The 16,648-nt window shown below is 38.2% G+C and overlaps 1 protein-coding gene across 1 annotated transcript in view; it reads left to right on the top strand.

The window, feature by feature from the left end:
- LOC103509221 (octopamine receptor beta-2R-like) overlaps positions 1–16,648 on the top strand; it is a 23,101-nt gene extending 6,453 nt beyond the window's left edge. The window contains exons 3-5 of the mRNA XM_026823622.1: positions 13,911–14,003; positions 14,920–15,182; positions 15,545–16,648. Coding sequence (XP_026679423.1) covers positions 13,911–14,003; positions 14,920–15,182; positions 15,545–15,869 — 681 coding nt within the window. The 3' untranslated portion in view covers positions 15,870–16,648. The remainder of the gene's footprint in view (positions 1–13,910; positions 14,004–14,919; positions 15,183–15,544) is intronic.

Consider the following 16,648-nt stretch of genomic DNA (forward strand, 5'->3'; position numbering starts at 1 on the left):
TATTCCCCTATCCACACCATTATTTCCTACCTGTGAGAGTAGGTAGGTTGATATTATTTAATGGTCCAATTATAACTTATTCATAGAGTCCTGTAGAAAATTTATGAGTCCTTTTAGTCGCTGGAAAGATACACCTACCTGACTAAAAGCATCTGTGTGTTTTATAACCCAGCTGTAAACACAATCTTGGAAAGGTACCTTGAAAAAGGTTACCCTTAAAAGTAAAAAAAAAAGGAAAAAAATTGAAAGAAGGATAAAAAACTTGGTGTGGAGAGCTTTGAAAATTCCTTTTGCTGACCTGAAAAATGGCTCCTTGTGAAGAAATAATAATCTCCAAGTAAGCTAGCAGCGATAGCACTTTGAATGCACCAGTTCCCTAGGGATCACTCAAGTTAAGCTACGTTTCTCGTGGTTGGTATCCAGATGGGTGACCATTTGGGCAATCTGAATTTGTGACAAGTTGGTTATACCTAATTATACCCATGTAGGTACCTACCTAGGTGCACAAAAAGTAAACGAGGCATCTCCACTAATCTTTCTTTTGTTGCACATTGCATACGCAGATAGTTACACGGCGTTCATACAAAATGACATTCACTTTATGAAAGATAGCGAATTTCACAGAAATAAAATATCATTTCAAAAGAAGTTTCCCGCCATATTGAAAAGATTTTACAGGCCCTGCCTGTCTAGACCGCAACTCTCTCTTGGAAAAATCATGCTCTATCTATACCTACTCTATTCATCTATGCTCTATACTCAATTCATTTATGCTCTATACTCAATTCATTTATAGATTATTCTGGGTTTCTAGATGCCTATTTCAACCATCCAGCACCGTCTGCGAAGTTTTTGTGGTTAAAACAGTTCTACTGAAACTTTTTACCATCATTCCTATCCCAAGAACTATAAATGTTTCACCTTATCGACACCAGACCAGTATTGGAGTTCGAACTTATTTTGGAGTCCTGGAGACGCACATAAAACTACTTTTTACTTTCCTTCTTTATTCTCAAATAAACCTACCTACCTAGTAATATTTAAAAATTAATATAAAATAGTAATACAACGAACTGAACCACCTACCTACTTATACTTCTCACTGAGACATAAAAAGAAGGATTTATCTGTCAAAGGTTCAAAATACAAGAATTTCCCTTCAAGTTTTAATGAGAAATACCAAGATTTCACCCCACTGTGTTTTATAAAAACCCCACCACTCACACCAGTTTATTCAGCTTCGCTTTCGGGACAATAAGACCTTAGCAGGGTTACAGTTCCCTTGATGTCCTGACAAATCACTCTGCAAATATTGAACTTCGAGAGCGACACAATCAAACTCCTTCCCCAACTCTACTTCCCCATCTCCCTAGAAACTCATCCATGCAATAAGTCCCCAGATATTCGCCCCAACCCGCTCTTCTAATTTAGCGATACTCAACTTGCGGCCTGGGGGACGGATGTGACCAAGTTTTCCTGTACGGCCCTCGGCAGCGGTAGCTTAACCTAAGACATTATGTCATGGGTCTCTATCATTTTCGTAAAAAGTTATTCTCTGCTTTCTATTCCCGTCATTTCTCACACCTCCACACCACTGGCGTGTGAGCACAAACACACTTTCCTATCGAAGTACTTGAAAATCCATTAACGGAGTATAAGTGGGGCATTGACGGGGGACGTCAAGAGGGGAAGATGGAACCCCTAGAGGGGTGAAGAAGAGAAGGTGAAGAGGAGAGGTAAGGAGAAAAAGAGGGGAAAAAGGATCAGGAAAATGGAAAATCAAAAGGGAGGGGGAAGGAAGAGAAGATGAAGATAAAAAAAAAGGATAGGAAGAAGAAAAATAGGAGGGAAGTAACATAGGAAGGTACGAAGGGGGCATTAGGAAGGGGAAGAGAGGAAGAGAAAGTGAGAATAAAGAGAAGAATGACTGAGAAAAGAGGAAGTAAAGAGAGAACAATAAAGAAGGAACTAACAATAAATGTGTGAGCGAATTGAGACAGATGGGAGCAAAAGGAAAAAGGAGGTTGATAAGAGGATAAAGGATGGAGGAAAGAAAACGAACGAGTAAGAAGATCGATAAAATGGAAAAGAGAAGAAAAGGGATCAAGAAAGAGAGGAAGGAAATGGAGAGAAGAAAAAAAGAGGGAAGAGAAAGAAGGATGTTTGTAGAAGGATTGAGAATATTGAGATATCAAGAGGAAAAGCAAATACAAGAATAGAAACAAAGCAAGAGAAAACAGAAAGAAAGGAGAGGGAAAAGAAAATAAAGAAAAGGAGGAAAGAGATAATGGAAGAGAAGTAAAAGAGGTAATAGAAAGAAGGATGTTTGTGGGAGGAAGATTCAAACAAAACAAAAGGAAGACGGAAAGAAGAAAAGGGAAAGAAAGAGATAGGAAAAGAGTAAGGAAATTTTTAGTAAAGAGAGTAAGGAAAAGAGAAAGGTTAAGGGGAGAGAGGAAAACAGGAAGGAAAAAGCCAAGGGAGAGAGAGAAACAGAGGAGAAACGAGACGAAGAGGGGAAGGAAAAGAGAAAAAGAGAAACGAAGGAAAAGATGAGTTCAAGAGGTGTGTGAAGAGAGAGGAAGAGAGGAGAAAAAGGGTAAGGAAGAGAGATAAAGAGAGAAGGAAGTTATTCTCTGCTTTCTATCCCCGTCATTTCTCACACCTCCACACCACTGGCGTGTGAGCACACACACACACACTTTCCTATCGAAGTACTTGAAAATCCATTAACGGAGTCTAAGTGGGGGATTGACGGGGGACGTCAAGAGGGGAAGATGGAACCCCTAGAGGAGTGAAGAAGAGAAGGTGAAGAGGAGAGGTAAGGAGAAGAAGAGGGGAAAAAGGATCAGGAAAATGGAAAATCAAAGGGGGGGAAGGAAGAGAAGATGAAGATAAAAAAAGAGGATAGGAAGAAGAAAAGTAGGAAAGAAGAGATAAAGGAAGGTACGAAGGGGACATTAGGAAGGGGAAGAGAGGAAGAGAAAGTGAGAATAAAGAGAAGAATGACTGAGAAAAGAGGAAGTAAAGAGAGAACAATAAAGAAGAAGGAGAGAGAAATAGCTATAGAATTAGAAAAAAAAAAGAGTTAGAAAGACCGGGGGAGGGAGGGCCGGAGAAAGAATGAGATAGATGATATGAGAAGAAAGAGGTAAAAGAAAGGCAAGATACACACACACAGCGAGAGAGAGAGAGAGAGAGAGAGAGAGAGAGAGAGAGAGAGAGAGAGAGAGAGAGAGAGAGAGAGAGAGAGAGAGAGAGAGAGAGAGAGAGAGACATTATGAAAGAGAAAGAAGTAGGGAGTGTGGAAAATGGAAGATAAAGGTATTTTTTTTTCTTCTACTATCATCTTCTTCTTCTTCTTCTTCTTCTCCTCCTCCTCCTCCTCAACCTCCTTCCTCTTCTTCTTTTCAGTTCTTCCTTTTTACACGCCAGATATCATCAATGCTTCCTATAGGAAAAATGACGCAAGGAAGAGGAGAACTTAAGCCATAACAAAAGGGAGAAGAATACGAGGGAGTAAAAATAAAGGCAGAGAAAGGGGATGAAAATAAAAGAAAAAAAGAAGAGGGGGTAAAAATAGAGGGAAGAAAAGGGAGGGAAATAATTCAGGGAAAAAAAGAAAGAGTCGAAAAGAAGAAGGAAGAGGAGAAAGAGAAGGAGAAGAAGAAGAAGAAAAACAGTAGAATGTGCGGGGAAAGGAAATTCACAGAAAAAGAAGGAGGAGGAGAAGAAGGAGGCAAAGAAGAAGACGAAGAAGAAGGAGGAGGAGAAGAAAAAGAAGACACGTATGCGTGGTGGGATAGAAAGGCAATAGGCACATTATCAAAAGCACTTCACATACCCGTCTGTACACGGGAAAATACGAAGACAAAGCAGAAGAAGACAAGTGTTAACAGTCAGTAGTAACTTATGTTATTCCATACTTTTATGGAACAGGCTACTTCTGTACCTGTGTATAAGTGAAACACGAATTACACTAAATTAATACCTAACTACTCACAGAACAGCACAAGAACACGTGCATAATCCCTGAAGAAACTGATAATGAAACTTTCTAGCAAAAACTTTACACATTAGCTCTATGTTTTACCTACCTAAAATCAACTAATACCTTCTGTTTGTACCTGTAATATGGTACAAAATATTTTACCAAAATACATAAGACCTTGTTTAGACTACGGGAGTACGTAAAGGGACTTTTCAGTCTCATTCTGGCAGTATAAGCAGGGTATATTCTATTCTATTCTATTCTATTCTATTCTATTAACTAATACCTACTGTTTGTACCTGTAATATGGTACAAAATATTTTACCAAAATACATAAGACCTTGTTTAGACTGCGGGAGTACGTAAAGGGACTTTTCAGTCTCATTCTGGCAGTATAAGCAGGGTATATTCTATTCTATTCTAATACCTGCTTTGTAACTCCAATTGCTCAGATTCTAAAAACGTTCTAATAGAGAAATAGAAGACCTCCGTGGTAAAAATCTGTTTTATTAGGCTCATTGTGAAATAAAAGAACGTTGTTTAATTTTAGACTTAAAAAATTGATGAATTGCCAAGCTATTTAAATTATCATCAAACATACCATTTCGATACCTGCTTTGTAACTCCAATTGCTCAGATTCTAAAAAACGTTCTAATAGAGAAATAGAAAACCTCCGTGGTAAATTCTGTTTTATTAGGCTCATAGTGAAATAAAAGAACGTTGTTTAATTTTAGACTTAAAAAATTGATGAATTGCCAAGCTATTTAAATTATCATCAAACATACCATTTCGTGAATACCTAGGTATGTTATAAATCCTAGAGCTACAAAAAGCTCAAACCGTATTGCACCACCCTGTAACACATTTGTAATAAAAACTGTTATTTATTACGAATGAAAGTTGGGAACTTTTCTGTTTTTATTATTTTTCCAGAGAGTGACGGTGAACAATTAATAACACCGCACAGAATTATCACCGCTCTGCAGAAAATTAATAACTAATAGAGAAATAGAAGACCTCCGTGGTAAAATCTGTTTTATTAGGCTCATAGTGAAATAAAAGAACGTTGTTTAATTTTAGACTTAAAAAAATTGATGAATTGCCAAGCTATTTAAATTATCATCAAACATACCATTTGGTGAATACCTAGGTAAGTTATAAATCCTAGAGCTACAAAAAGCTCAAACCCTATTGCACCACCCTGTAACACATTTGTAATAAAAACTGTTATTTATTACGAATGAAAGTTGGGAACTTTCCTGTTTTTATTATTTTTCCAGAGAGTGACGGTGAACAATTAATAACACCGCACAGAATTATCACCGCTCTGCAGAAAATTAATAACTAAAAAGTTGGGAACTTTTCTGTTTTTATTATTTTCCGGAGAGTGACGGTGAACAATTAATAACACCGCACAGAATTATCACCGCTCTGCAGAAAATTAATAACTAAACTTTGCACGAGTTTGATATGTAATTATTTCGGTATCGAATGAACAGAATAAAAAAAGTTATTAATAAAAATGATAAAGAATAAAAAGTTAACTGGATTTAAAAATATACAACGGTAGCCTGTTACACGAAAGGATGGACTAATGAAAATCACTAGTGTAGGGCAGCCATCTTGTAAACAAACGTAAACTACCTTATGTCATCAACTTATCACTTATACCTGGGTACAGCAGTATAATATAGCCTGTTCCACGAAAGTACGGAATAATAACAGTTACAAGTGTAACAGTAACAGGGGAACTTTAAACAGGGAGTAGACCAGCCCGAATTTCCCTTGCTAATGCTAAAGATTTACTAAATGCTAAATAGCAAAGGTTGAGTGCGAAGAGCATCCACTCGTAAAATTTGTAGCCAAAACCAAATGTCAGCCCAAAGCAATCATCCCTGTCTCCAACACTCTCATTATAAAGTCCTGACTTCCTGATGATATTTACACAACCACTTGAAAATCCTGTGCTTTCTTTAACCCCTTCAAAAGGCCCCAGAATTGAGAGAGAGACAGAGACGGAGAGAGAGAGAGGGAGAGAGAGATTTCAAGTCTGGACTCGTAGTACGGGAAACTAGGGTTTGAGTCAAAGTAGAATATAATATATTATTTTTTTTATTCTGCCCAAATAGATCTAAAAAGTCCCTTAAAGAGTTTGATAGAGCGGACTGTACCTAACAACGTAGATCTTATCGTCGCAAAATCGAAGAGATAATAACAGGATAGGAGAGTGCTAACCGTTCCGAAAACAAACGTCACAATATGTTTAGGAGAAAGTTCGCCTGAAGCGGAAATCGAACCCGCGACCTAGCGCTTACAAGGCAGACTAGCTACTCTCCAAGCTAACTAGACTTGGGGTGGAGGGGTCATGAGGTCAATGGTATTGGTTTTCGTCGAGCAGTCAAATTCGAATTGGGTTTTATGAACTAAGAACTTCATACCTAAGCTTACTACATATTTTCTCTTTTTCATAAGCTGGTATATTTATTATTGATTCTTTCTATCTCTCCTTCTTTTTCTTTGTCGTCTCTCCTTCTTTCTTCTTTTCGTCAATTTTCTGTCTTCTCATTTCTTCCATTTTTATCTTCTGTAAGTATGTATAGGTATGTCGAGTCAAATTCGAATTGGGTTTTATGAACTAAGAACTTCATACCTAAGCTTACTACATATTTTCTCTTTTTCACAAGCTGGTATATTTATTAGTTATTCTTCCTTTCTCTCCTTCTTTTTCTTCGTCGTCTCTCCTTCTTTCTTCTTTTCGTCAATTTTCTGTCTTCTCATTTCTTCCATTTTTATCTTCTGTAAGTATGTATAGGTATGTCTACGTAGGGGGGTGTGTTTGGGTGGTAGCCTGGGAGGGTATCATTTGAATACAAGTAATCCTCTTTCGGGTGGTAGTATATTGGGGTATTATGTCTGGATGGAAGTGTGTTTGGGTATTAGGATGGCACAAAGGAGATTGCTGAAAGACATGAAAAGATTGCGAAAATTTCACCTGTGTAGCTATGCATGTCCATGTCCACCCACCAGACTTTGTAAAATAATCCTTTCTTTTTCTTCTGTTTCTTCTTCTCCTTGCCCTCCACCTTCTTATTCTTCTTCATGTTTGGGTATTAGGATGGCACAAAGGAGATTGCTGAAAGACATGAAAAGATTGCGAAAATTTCACCTGTTTAGCTATGCATGTCCACCCACCAGACTTTGTAAAATAATCCTTTCTTTTTCTTCTGTTTCTTCTTCTCGTTGCCCTCCACCTTCTTATTCTTCTTCTTCTCTTTATTTTTCAGCTTCCTCCTTCTTCGTCTTTTCATTGATCTGCTTTTCGTTTTCCTTTTCCTTCGTCTTCGAACTCTTCTTCTTCTCTTTCTTTTCCTGCTTCTTTCTTCTTCTATTTATTTTTCAGCTTCCTCCGTCTTCGTCTTTTCATTGATCTGCTTTTCGTTTTCCTTTTCCTTCGTCTTCGAACTCTTCTTCTTCTCTTTCTTTTCCTGCTTCTTCTTCTTCTTCTTCTTCTCTTTATTTTTCAGCTTTCTCCTTCTTCGTCTTTTCATTGATCTGCTTTTCGTTTTCCTTTTCCTTCGTCTTCGAACTCTTCTTCTTCTCTTTCTTTTCCTGCTTCTTCTTCTTCTTCTTCTCTTTCTTTTCCTCCTTATTTGTTTATTCTCCTTTTTTGAGACTTACGTACATAGAGACAGTATTGTGTCTGAGCTTGATCAGTCCTTTTCCTCCTATTCTGTCCTCAGTCTCTCTTCGATTTCGGTACGATAAAACCTTAGCAGTTACAGTTCCCTCCGTCAAAAAAAATCGATATTATAGAAAAAATAAAATATCGATATGATAGGTGCCTATGATATCGAATCATGTTTCGATATATCCACTTCGAATGCCCAACCTCACGTTCAACAGCATTCTAAGCATCCCCTATATTCCACTATTCCCCTATCCACACCATTATTTCCTACCTGTGAGAGTAGGTAGGTTGATATTATTTAATGGTCCAATTATAACTTATTCATAGAGTCCTGTAGAAAATTTATGAGTCCTTTTAGTCGCTGGAAAGATACACCTACCTGACTAAAAGCATCTGTGTGTTTTATAACCCAGCTGTAAACACAATCTTAGAAAGTACCTTGAAAAAGGTTACCCTTAAAAGTAAAAAAAGGGAAACAAATGGAAAGGAAGATAAAAAAACTTGGTGTGGAGAGCTTCGAAAATTCCTTTTGCTGACCTGAAAAATGGCTCCTTGTGAAGAAATAATAATCTTCAAGTAAACCAGCAGCGATAGCACTTTGAATGCACCAGTTCCCTAGGGATCACTCAAGTTAAGCAACGTTTCCCGTGGTTGGTATCCAGATGGGTGACCATTTGGGCAATCGCGTGCTGGCTTTTTCCGGTGACATTTAGGCTGGGTGAATTTGTGACAAGTTGGTTATACCTAATTATACCCATGTAGATACCTAGGTGGCTAGGTGCACAAAAAGTAAACGAGGCATCTCCACTAATCTTTCTTTCGTTGCACATTGCATACGCAAATAGTTACACGGCGTTCATACAAATTGACATTCACTTTATGAAAGATAGCGAATTTCACAGAAATAAAATATCATTTCAAAAGAAGTTTCCCGCCATATTGAAAAGATTTTACATTCTCCCTAGAAACTCATCCATGCAATAAGTCCCCAGATATTCGCCCCAACCCACTCTTCTAATTTAGCGATACTCAGCTTGCGGCCCGAGGGATGGATGTGACCAAGTTTTCCTGTACGGCCCTCGGCAGCGGTAGCTTAACCTAAGACATTATGTCATGGGTCTCTATCATTTTCGACATTAACAGACTGATGTGGCCTCTCTGTTACCCTCTTAAACACCTTGAAAAACGGGTTTCACATCACTGTATATCTCCATTCGGGGACAAGCTACCAGGCTCCTCGTATTAAAATATTGAGATTTAAAACCTCAATCAGCCCGAGTGGGGATTAAGATTTAAAACTTCAATCGCAGGTAGATGGTCACCCATCAGTAGGTATACCAATCATAAAGTTGCTTAACATCAGTGATTCATTAGGAACTGGTGCATTCAACGTGACACCCAAGCTTTCTAAGGAGATTTTAAATGGAAATAGCTATGTAGAAACAATGAAAATCTATCCTAGGTATGATTGAAAATTGACAAATGAAAATATTATGATAATTCTAGCAAATATAAATTATGAAATGGGAAGAAGGGAAACATACTACTCTTGTCATTCGAATGTCTTGAAAATGTCATGAGATGTCAAAAAGGAAACGGGAAAATATTATAAATTGTTTTCTTCGTTTGCTTTCTGATTTCAGATTTCTCCACCATCAGCTCTCACTCTCACAATGGATTGGATTGGAATGAATACAACGTCCCAATACAAAAACTTGCAAGATTTGAAGTACCTATGCCAAATTTGCCAGAAATAGCTACCTCCTGATTGGTATAAAACTCCAAAAATAATGAGAAAAAAAATGTGTTTTTAAAAAATATAAAAATTAATGAAATATTAAAAAAAAAAAAATAGTTGTTAACAATTAGATATGTAAAAAAATGAGAACTCTGTACTCACAAAGTCACAAAATAATAATAATTACCTATAGGTAAATAAATAAAAATAATAAACAACAAAGCAAATAAAAATCAATTTGACCAATAACAATATCTAATATCATTTGCAAATTAAAAATAGATCTTATTAAAATAAAATTGTCTTCAACCTTACACACTTTTTTTTCCATTAATTAAAATAAAGTACCTACCTACCTACGTACCCTGTCATCCTATCAATGTAATATTTTTCCAACGTGGGCTGATAGAAAAAAAAATGTCACCGGTTTTTTTAATAGGTACCACTGAATCATAAACACTGAGACGAATCCATTTCATAATGATTAAAGTTTCCAGTTTTAATAAAATAAAATAAAATAAAATAAATACTGTTTTTTTTTCCTACTCACGAGCCAGGCAAAATAATACTGGGAAATGAATTTCAAAATCCAGAACGAGGTACAGGGTGGTTGAAATTTATGAGGGGCTCTCTGAGCGAATTGAGACAGATGGGAGCAAAAGGAAAGAGAAGGTTGAGAAGAGGATAAAGGATGGAGGGAAGAAAAGGTACGAGTAAGAAGATAAAAATATGGAAAAGAGAAGGACGGAAAGGAAGAGAATTGAGAAAGACGGACTAAAAGGGGAAAGGAAGAGAAAGAAGAAGGAAAGAAGAGGTATAAAGACGAGAAAAAAGGGTGTTGGAAGAATTGGGAATATTGAGATATCAAGAGGAAAAGCAACAAAATAAAGCAGAAAGGAAGAAAAGGGATCAAGAAAGAGAGGAAGGAAATGGAGAGAGGAATAAAAGAGGGAATAGAAAGAAGGATGTTTGTGGAAGGATTGAGAATATTGAGATATCAAGAGGAAAAGCAAATACAAGGATAGAAACAAAGCAAGAGAAAACAGAAAGAAAGGAGAGGGAAAAAAAATAAAGAAAACGAGGAAAGAGATAATGGAAGAGAAGTAAAAGAGGTAATAGAAGAAGGGTGTTTGTGGGAGGAAGATTTAAACAAAAGGAAGACAGAAAGAAGAAAAGGGAAAAGAAGAGAGAGGAAAAGACGAAGGAAAAGATGAGTTCAAGAGGTGTGTGAAGAGAGAGGAAGAGAGGAGAAAAAGGGTAAGGAAGAGAGATAAAGAGAGAAGGAAAAATAAGAGAAAGAGGAGTAAGAGCTGTGTGGAGTGCTGTGCACTTTGCACTCTCAAGTGATACATCAGACAGGGGAGATGAGTTTTAAGTTTATTTGTTTTCCAGAGTGAAGTACTTGCATGCTTTCTATAGCAGACTAGAGAAAGAGAAAGAAAGAGAGAGAGAGTGAGAGGGAATGGTAAGAAGTTAGGAAGAAGAAAAGGAGAAGATACGTGCCTAAATGTTACATAGAGAAATGGAAGAGAAACATTGAGACAGAAGTTAGGGAAGAAAAGGAAATGAGATGAGAATGAACCTTAAAAGTGTAAGTAAGGAAATAGAAGGAGAAAGAGAAGGAACAAGAGTTAGAAGAGAGAAAGAAAAGAAAAGAGAAAAAGAGAGAAATAGCTATAGAATTAGAAAAAAAAAGATAGAAAAGAGTTAGAAAGACCGGGGGAGGGAGGGCCGGAGAAAGAATGAGATAGATGATATGAGAAGAAAGAGGTAAAAGAAAGGCAAGACTCTATCATTTTCGACATTATGTCATGGGTCTCTATCATTTTCGTAAAAGAGAGACTATCAATAAATGTGCAAGCGAATTGAGACAGATGGGAGCAAAAGGAAAGAGAAAGTTGAGAAGAGGATAAAGGATGGAGGAAAGAGAAGGTACGAGTAAGAAGATCGATAAAATGGAAAAGAGAAGAACGGAAAGGAAGAGAATTGAGAAAGACGGACTAAAAGGGGGAAAGGAAGAGAAAGAAGAAAGAAAGAAGAGGTATAAAGACGAGAAAGAAGGGTATTGGAAGAATTGGGAATATTGAGATATCAAGAGGAAAAGCAACAAAATAAAACAGAAAGGAAGAAAAGGGATCAAGAAAGAGAGGAAGGAAATGGAGAGAGAAATAAAAGAAGGAAGAGAAAAAAGGATGTTTGTGGAAGGATTGAGAATATTGAGATATCAAGAGGAAAAGCAAATACAAGGATAGAAACAAAGCAAGAGAAAACAGAAAGAAAGGAGAGGGAAAAGAAAATAAAGAAAACGAGGAAAGAGATAATGGAAGAGAAGTAAAAGAGGTAATAGAAAGAAGGGTGTTTGTGGGAGGAAGATTTAAACAAAAGGAAGACAGAAAGAAGAAAAGGGAAAGGAAGAAAGAGGAAAAGACGAAGGAAAAGATGAGGAGGTGTGTGAAGAGAGAGGAAGAGAGGAGAAAAAGGGTAAGGAAGAGAGATAAAGAGAGAAGGAAAAAGAAGAGAAAGAGGAGTAAGAGGTGTGTAGAGTGCTGTGCACTTTGCACTCTCAAGTGATACATCAGACAGGGGAGATGAGTTTTAAGTTTATTTGTTTTCCAGAGTGAAGTACTTGCATGCTTTCTATAGCAGACTAGAGAAAGAGAAAGAAAGAGAGAGAGAGAGAGTGAGAGGGAATGGTAAGAAGTTAGGAAGAGGAAAAGGAGAAGATACGTGCCTAAATGTTACATAGAGAAATGGAAGAGAAATATTGAGAAGTTAGGGAAGAAAAGGAAATGAGATGAGAATGAACCTTAAAAGTGTAAGTAAGGAAATAGAAGGAGAAAGAGAAGGAACAAGAGGAGAGAGAGAGAGGGAATGGTAAGAAGTTAGGAAAGAGGAAAAGGAGAAGATACGTGCCTAAATGTTACATGGAGAAATGGAAGAGAAATATCGAGACAGAAGTTAGGGAAGAAAAGGAAATGAGATGAGAATGAACCTTAAAAGTGTAAGTAAGGAAATAGGAGAAAGAGAAGGAACAAGAGTTAGAAGAGAGAAAGAAAAGAGAAGGAGAGAGAAATAGCTATAGAATTAGAAGAAAAAAAAAGATAGAAAAAGAGTTAGAAAGACCGGGGGAAGGAGGGCCGGAGAAAGAATGAGATAGATGATATGAGAAGAAAGAGGTAAAAGAAAGGCAAGATAAACACACAGCGAGAGAGAGAGAGAGAGAGAGTACATTATGAAAGAGCAAGAAGTAGGGAGTGTGGAAAATGGAAGATAAAGGTATTTTTTTTTCTTCTACTATCTTCTTCTTCTTCTCCTCCTCATCCTCCTTTATCTTCTTCTTTTCAGTTCTTCCTTTTTACACGCCAGATATCATCAATGCTTCCTATAGGAAAAATGACGTGAGGAAGGGGAGAACATAAGCCATAACAAAAGGGAGAAGAATACGAGGGAGTAAAAATAAAGGCAGAGAAAGGGGATGAAAATAAAAGAAAAAAAGAAGAGGGGGTAAAAATGGAGGGAAGAAAAGGGAGGGAAATAATTCAGGGAAAAAAAAGAAAGAGTCGAAAAGAAGAAGGAAGAGGAGAAAGAGAAGGAGAAGAAGAAGAAAAAGAGTAGAATGTGCGGGGAAAGGAAATTCACAGAAAAAGAAGGAGGAGGAGAAGAAGGAGGCAAAGAAGAAGGAGGAGGAGGAGAAAAAGAAGACACGTATGCGTGGTGGGATAGAAAGGCAATAGGCACATTATCAAAAGCACTTCACATACATCGAGAGTAATTTTCGTAGACGTAGAAACGTTGCTTTGTAAACAGGCTCTGAAAAGCCGGAGATTATGATGAAGAGTTTCCTATGTAACTCTACACTAGCAAAAAAGACATGTTTTTACAACAGCAAAAAAAAAAAAAAATCCGAGTCGAGCAGCCAAAGAACTTTATCACAAACAGAGGTAAGATTCGTTCTCGGAACGGCAGATTTCGGGACGATAAAGGTAAGAACACAACTACCATCAAGTCACGTTTCGTGAAGTCAGAAAGATGTAGTTCAAAGATTTCTCATAATACCTACCTATTGTAGGTAATTTCTTTCAGGACAGCCACAATAAGATTACGTCACGTTACGTATCACTTGACGTGAAGTGACGTAACGTGATGGTAGTGTGGCTGTCCTGAATGAAATTACCTACAATGTTATGGGAAAACTTTCAATTACATCTTTCTGAACGATGACTTCACGTGACGTGATGGTAGTGTGGCTGTCCTGAAAGAAATTACCTACAATATTATGGGAAAACTTTCAACTACATCTTTCTGAACGATGACTTCACGTGACGTGATGGTAGTATCTTGAAACATCTGTAGTTACAGTTCCGTCTATCTAATCTCATAAAAAAATCCTCATTTTGTGTTCCAGGTGAATCGTATCTATGCCATCGTATCTTCCTGTAGTTACAGTTCCGTCTATCTAATCTCATAAAAAAATCCTCATTTTGTGTTCCAGGTGAATCGTATCTATGCCATCGTATCTTCCTCCATTTCCTTCTGGATCCCCTGCACAATCATGGTTTTCACTTATCTAGCCATCTTCAAAGAGGTAAGTTAATTCATCACGTCATTTATGTTTTTATGTCAGACAGTTAATTAATTAAATCAATCAATCAATGAAGGTGTTCTTGTATATTCCTAGGTATAAATGTAAAATGTATTTTAAATGTCATTTAGACTTGGTCTTTGGTTACTGGGGGTAAAGAGAAAGGGACTTTCCCGACTGGAACGGCTGGTTTTCTCCTATTCCAAACGGAACTCCTCCAGAGAGAACTTTTCACCTTCGGGACAATAAGATATTCCCTGTATCAAACCTTATTGGAGAAAAAAACGTGGTATTTTCTATTCAAGTTAACCTATCGTATCCCCCACGTTCACGATCTCTTCTCTCCAACTTATTTACCCATTGCATCCCCATCCTCAGGCCAACCGTCAAGAGAAGCAGCTCCATTCGCGTCACTACGGGAATCAGCTGTTGCTAGGCAACCACGGCCGGGACGCCTCCTATTCAAACTCCAACGGGGATCTAGCGGTAGGCGCCGGCAAATTAACCCTGGAGGACGCCCATCACAGTACGCCCACAAAGGATCGGAACATCATTAAGATGAAGCGGGAGCACAAGGAACCCACACCCTCCTGTTTACCAGGCGAGCGTCTTGACCACTACGCCACCGAGGCAGGTATAAATGTAAAATGTATTTTAAATGTCATTTAGACTTGGTCCTTGGTTAGACTGCAGGGGTAAAGTGAAAGGGACTTTCCCGGCTGGAACGGCTGGTTTTCTCCTATTCCAAACGGAACTCCTCCAGAGAGAACTTTTCACCTTCGGGACAATAAGATATTCCCTCTGTCAAACCTTATTGGAGAAAAAACGTGGTCTTTTCTATTCAAGTTAACCCATCGTATCCCCCACGTTCACGATCTCTTCTCTCCAACTTATTTACCCATTGCATCCCCATCCTCAGGCCAACCGTCAAGAGAAGCAGCTCCACTCGCGTCACTACGGGAACCAACTGTTGCTAGGCAACCACGGCCGGGACGCCTCCTATTCAAACTCCAACGGGGATCTGGCGGTAGGCGCCGGCAAATTAACCTTGGAGGACGCCCATCACAGTACGCCCACAAAGGATCGGAACATCATTAAGATGAAGCGGGAGCACAAGGCGGCCCGGACCCTGGGGATTATCATGGGCACGTTCATCCTGTGCTGGCTTCCCTTCTTCCTGTGGTAAGTTGTTGGTTCAGGATGAATCCAATTGGGTAGGTTGTAAGTCAAGGAAAGACGGATTTGGTTACATAAGTCTTTGGTTAATGAAGGGACAAAATTTTACAAGTTGTTGGTAAAGAATTGGAAGAATCGGGTACTAAAGGACAAATTGGGTAAGTTGTAGACCTAACCTACGAACAGGACGAAATGGAATAAGTTGTTGGTGAGGAAAAGACAAAATGGGATTAATGATTGCGGGTCAAGCATATCCTTTTTCTATGTTAAGTTCTGTCTTAGGAAAGGTCAAATAAGACAAATCAAATAGAAAGTACTCTCCAGACTTCTCTTTCTCCTATTAACCCTTTCCAACCCTTCCCCCACAGGTACGTGATCACCTCGCTGTGCGGTGACGCATGCGACTGTCCCGACTACGTCGTAGCCATCTTCTTCTGGATTGGCTACTTCAATTCGACGCTGAATCCGCTCATCTACGCCTACTTCAACCGCGACTTCCGAGAAGCGTTCAAAAACACGCTGCAATGCGCTTTCTGCTCCCTGTGTCGACGCGAACCCAGCGACCTTGACGAGCTGGACATCCGACGCGCGTCGCTGCGTTACGATGATCGCACGAAAAGCGTCTATTCGGACACCTACCTGAAGCACCACATCGATCGGAGAACGTCGTCCGAATTCGGGTCGAGCTTATGATACGACATATAACGAGCGGACGCGACCCCGGGCGAGTGAACTCGGAAACGATTCGGCTCCTTCCGCGCGGCGGTTCCGAGGAGAGTCGAGCAGAGCCGACGGGTGACGAGGCGAGTGAGACGTATGTTTAGGAAATTATTATGAGAATAAGTTAGTATACTATGAGGTATGTACATGAGATATTATTGTGTGATTAGGACTTGTGTTTAGGAAATAAATATGAGAAGGGATGTAGAATTACAGAATTGAATAGGTGCAAAATTATAGATGAAGATGAAAATTACATAGATAGGTAATCCAAAATGGTCTAACTCTAAATACTTATTAACAAACCCCCTCCTTTTCCAAATTTATTAGAACTTTGCCCTCTGGATACCTACCTACCTTCACAAGAGATTTTTGTACAAAGGTCCATGACAACTTTAAATTTTTAATAGGTACCTATTTGAACCTTTTTTAACCCTAATTTGATATGTTTCATAGTATTTAGTTATGAATCGAAAATACAATCATTGGACTCTTGATAAAAATTAAAAATAACGAGAAAAAAAAAGGCAGCGAAGGTTATAAATAACCCTGGAAGGAATCCCACACGGAAAATGTAATAAATTAATATTTTTAATTCAAAACCTGACCTCTCCTTGAAATAAAAATAAATAAATAAAATTTTAAAAAAGTAAAAGGAAAAAAATCCCTTTCCCTCAATTTCTCGTAGTGAACTTCGAACTTTTTTTTCCAAGCAAGCAAAACAACAAAACAAAAACAATAAATTTTCCTTG

The sequence above is a fragment of the Diaphorina citri genome, unplaced genomic scaffold, assembly GCF_000475195.1.
Source record: "Diaphorina citri unplaced genomic scaffold, Diaci psyllid genome assembly version 1.1 scaffold475, whole genome shotgun sequence".
Classification (NCBI taxonomy): Eukaryota; Metazoa; Arthropoda; class Insecta; order Hemiptera; family Psyllidae; genus Diaphorina; species Diaphorina citri.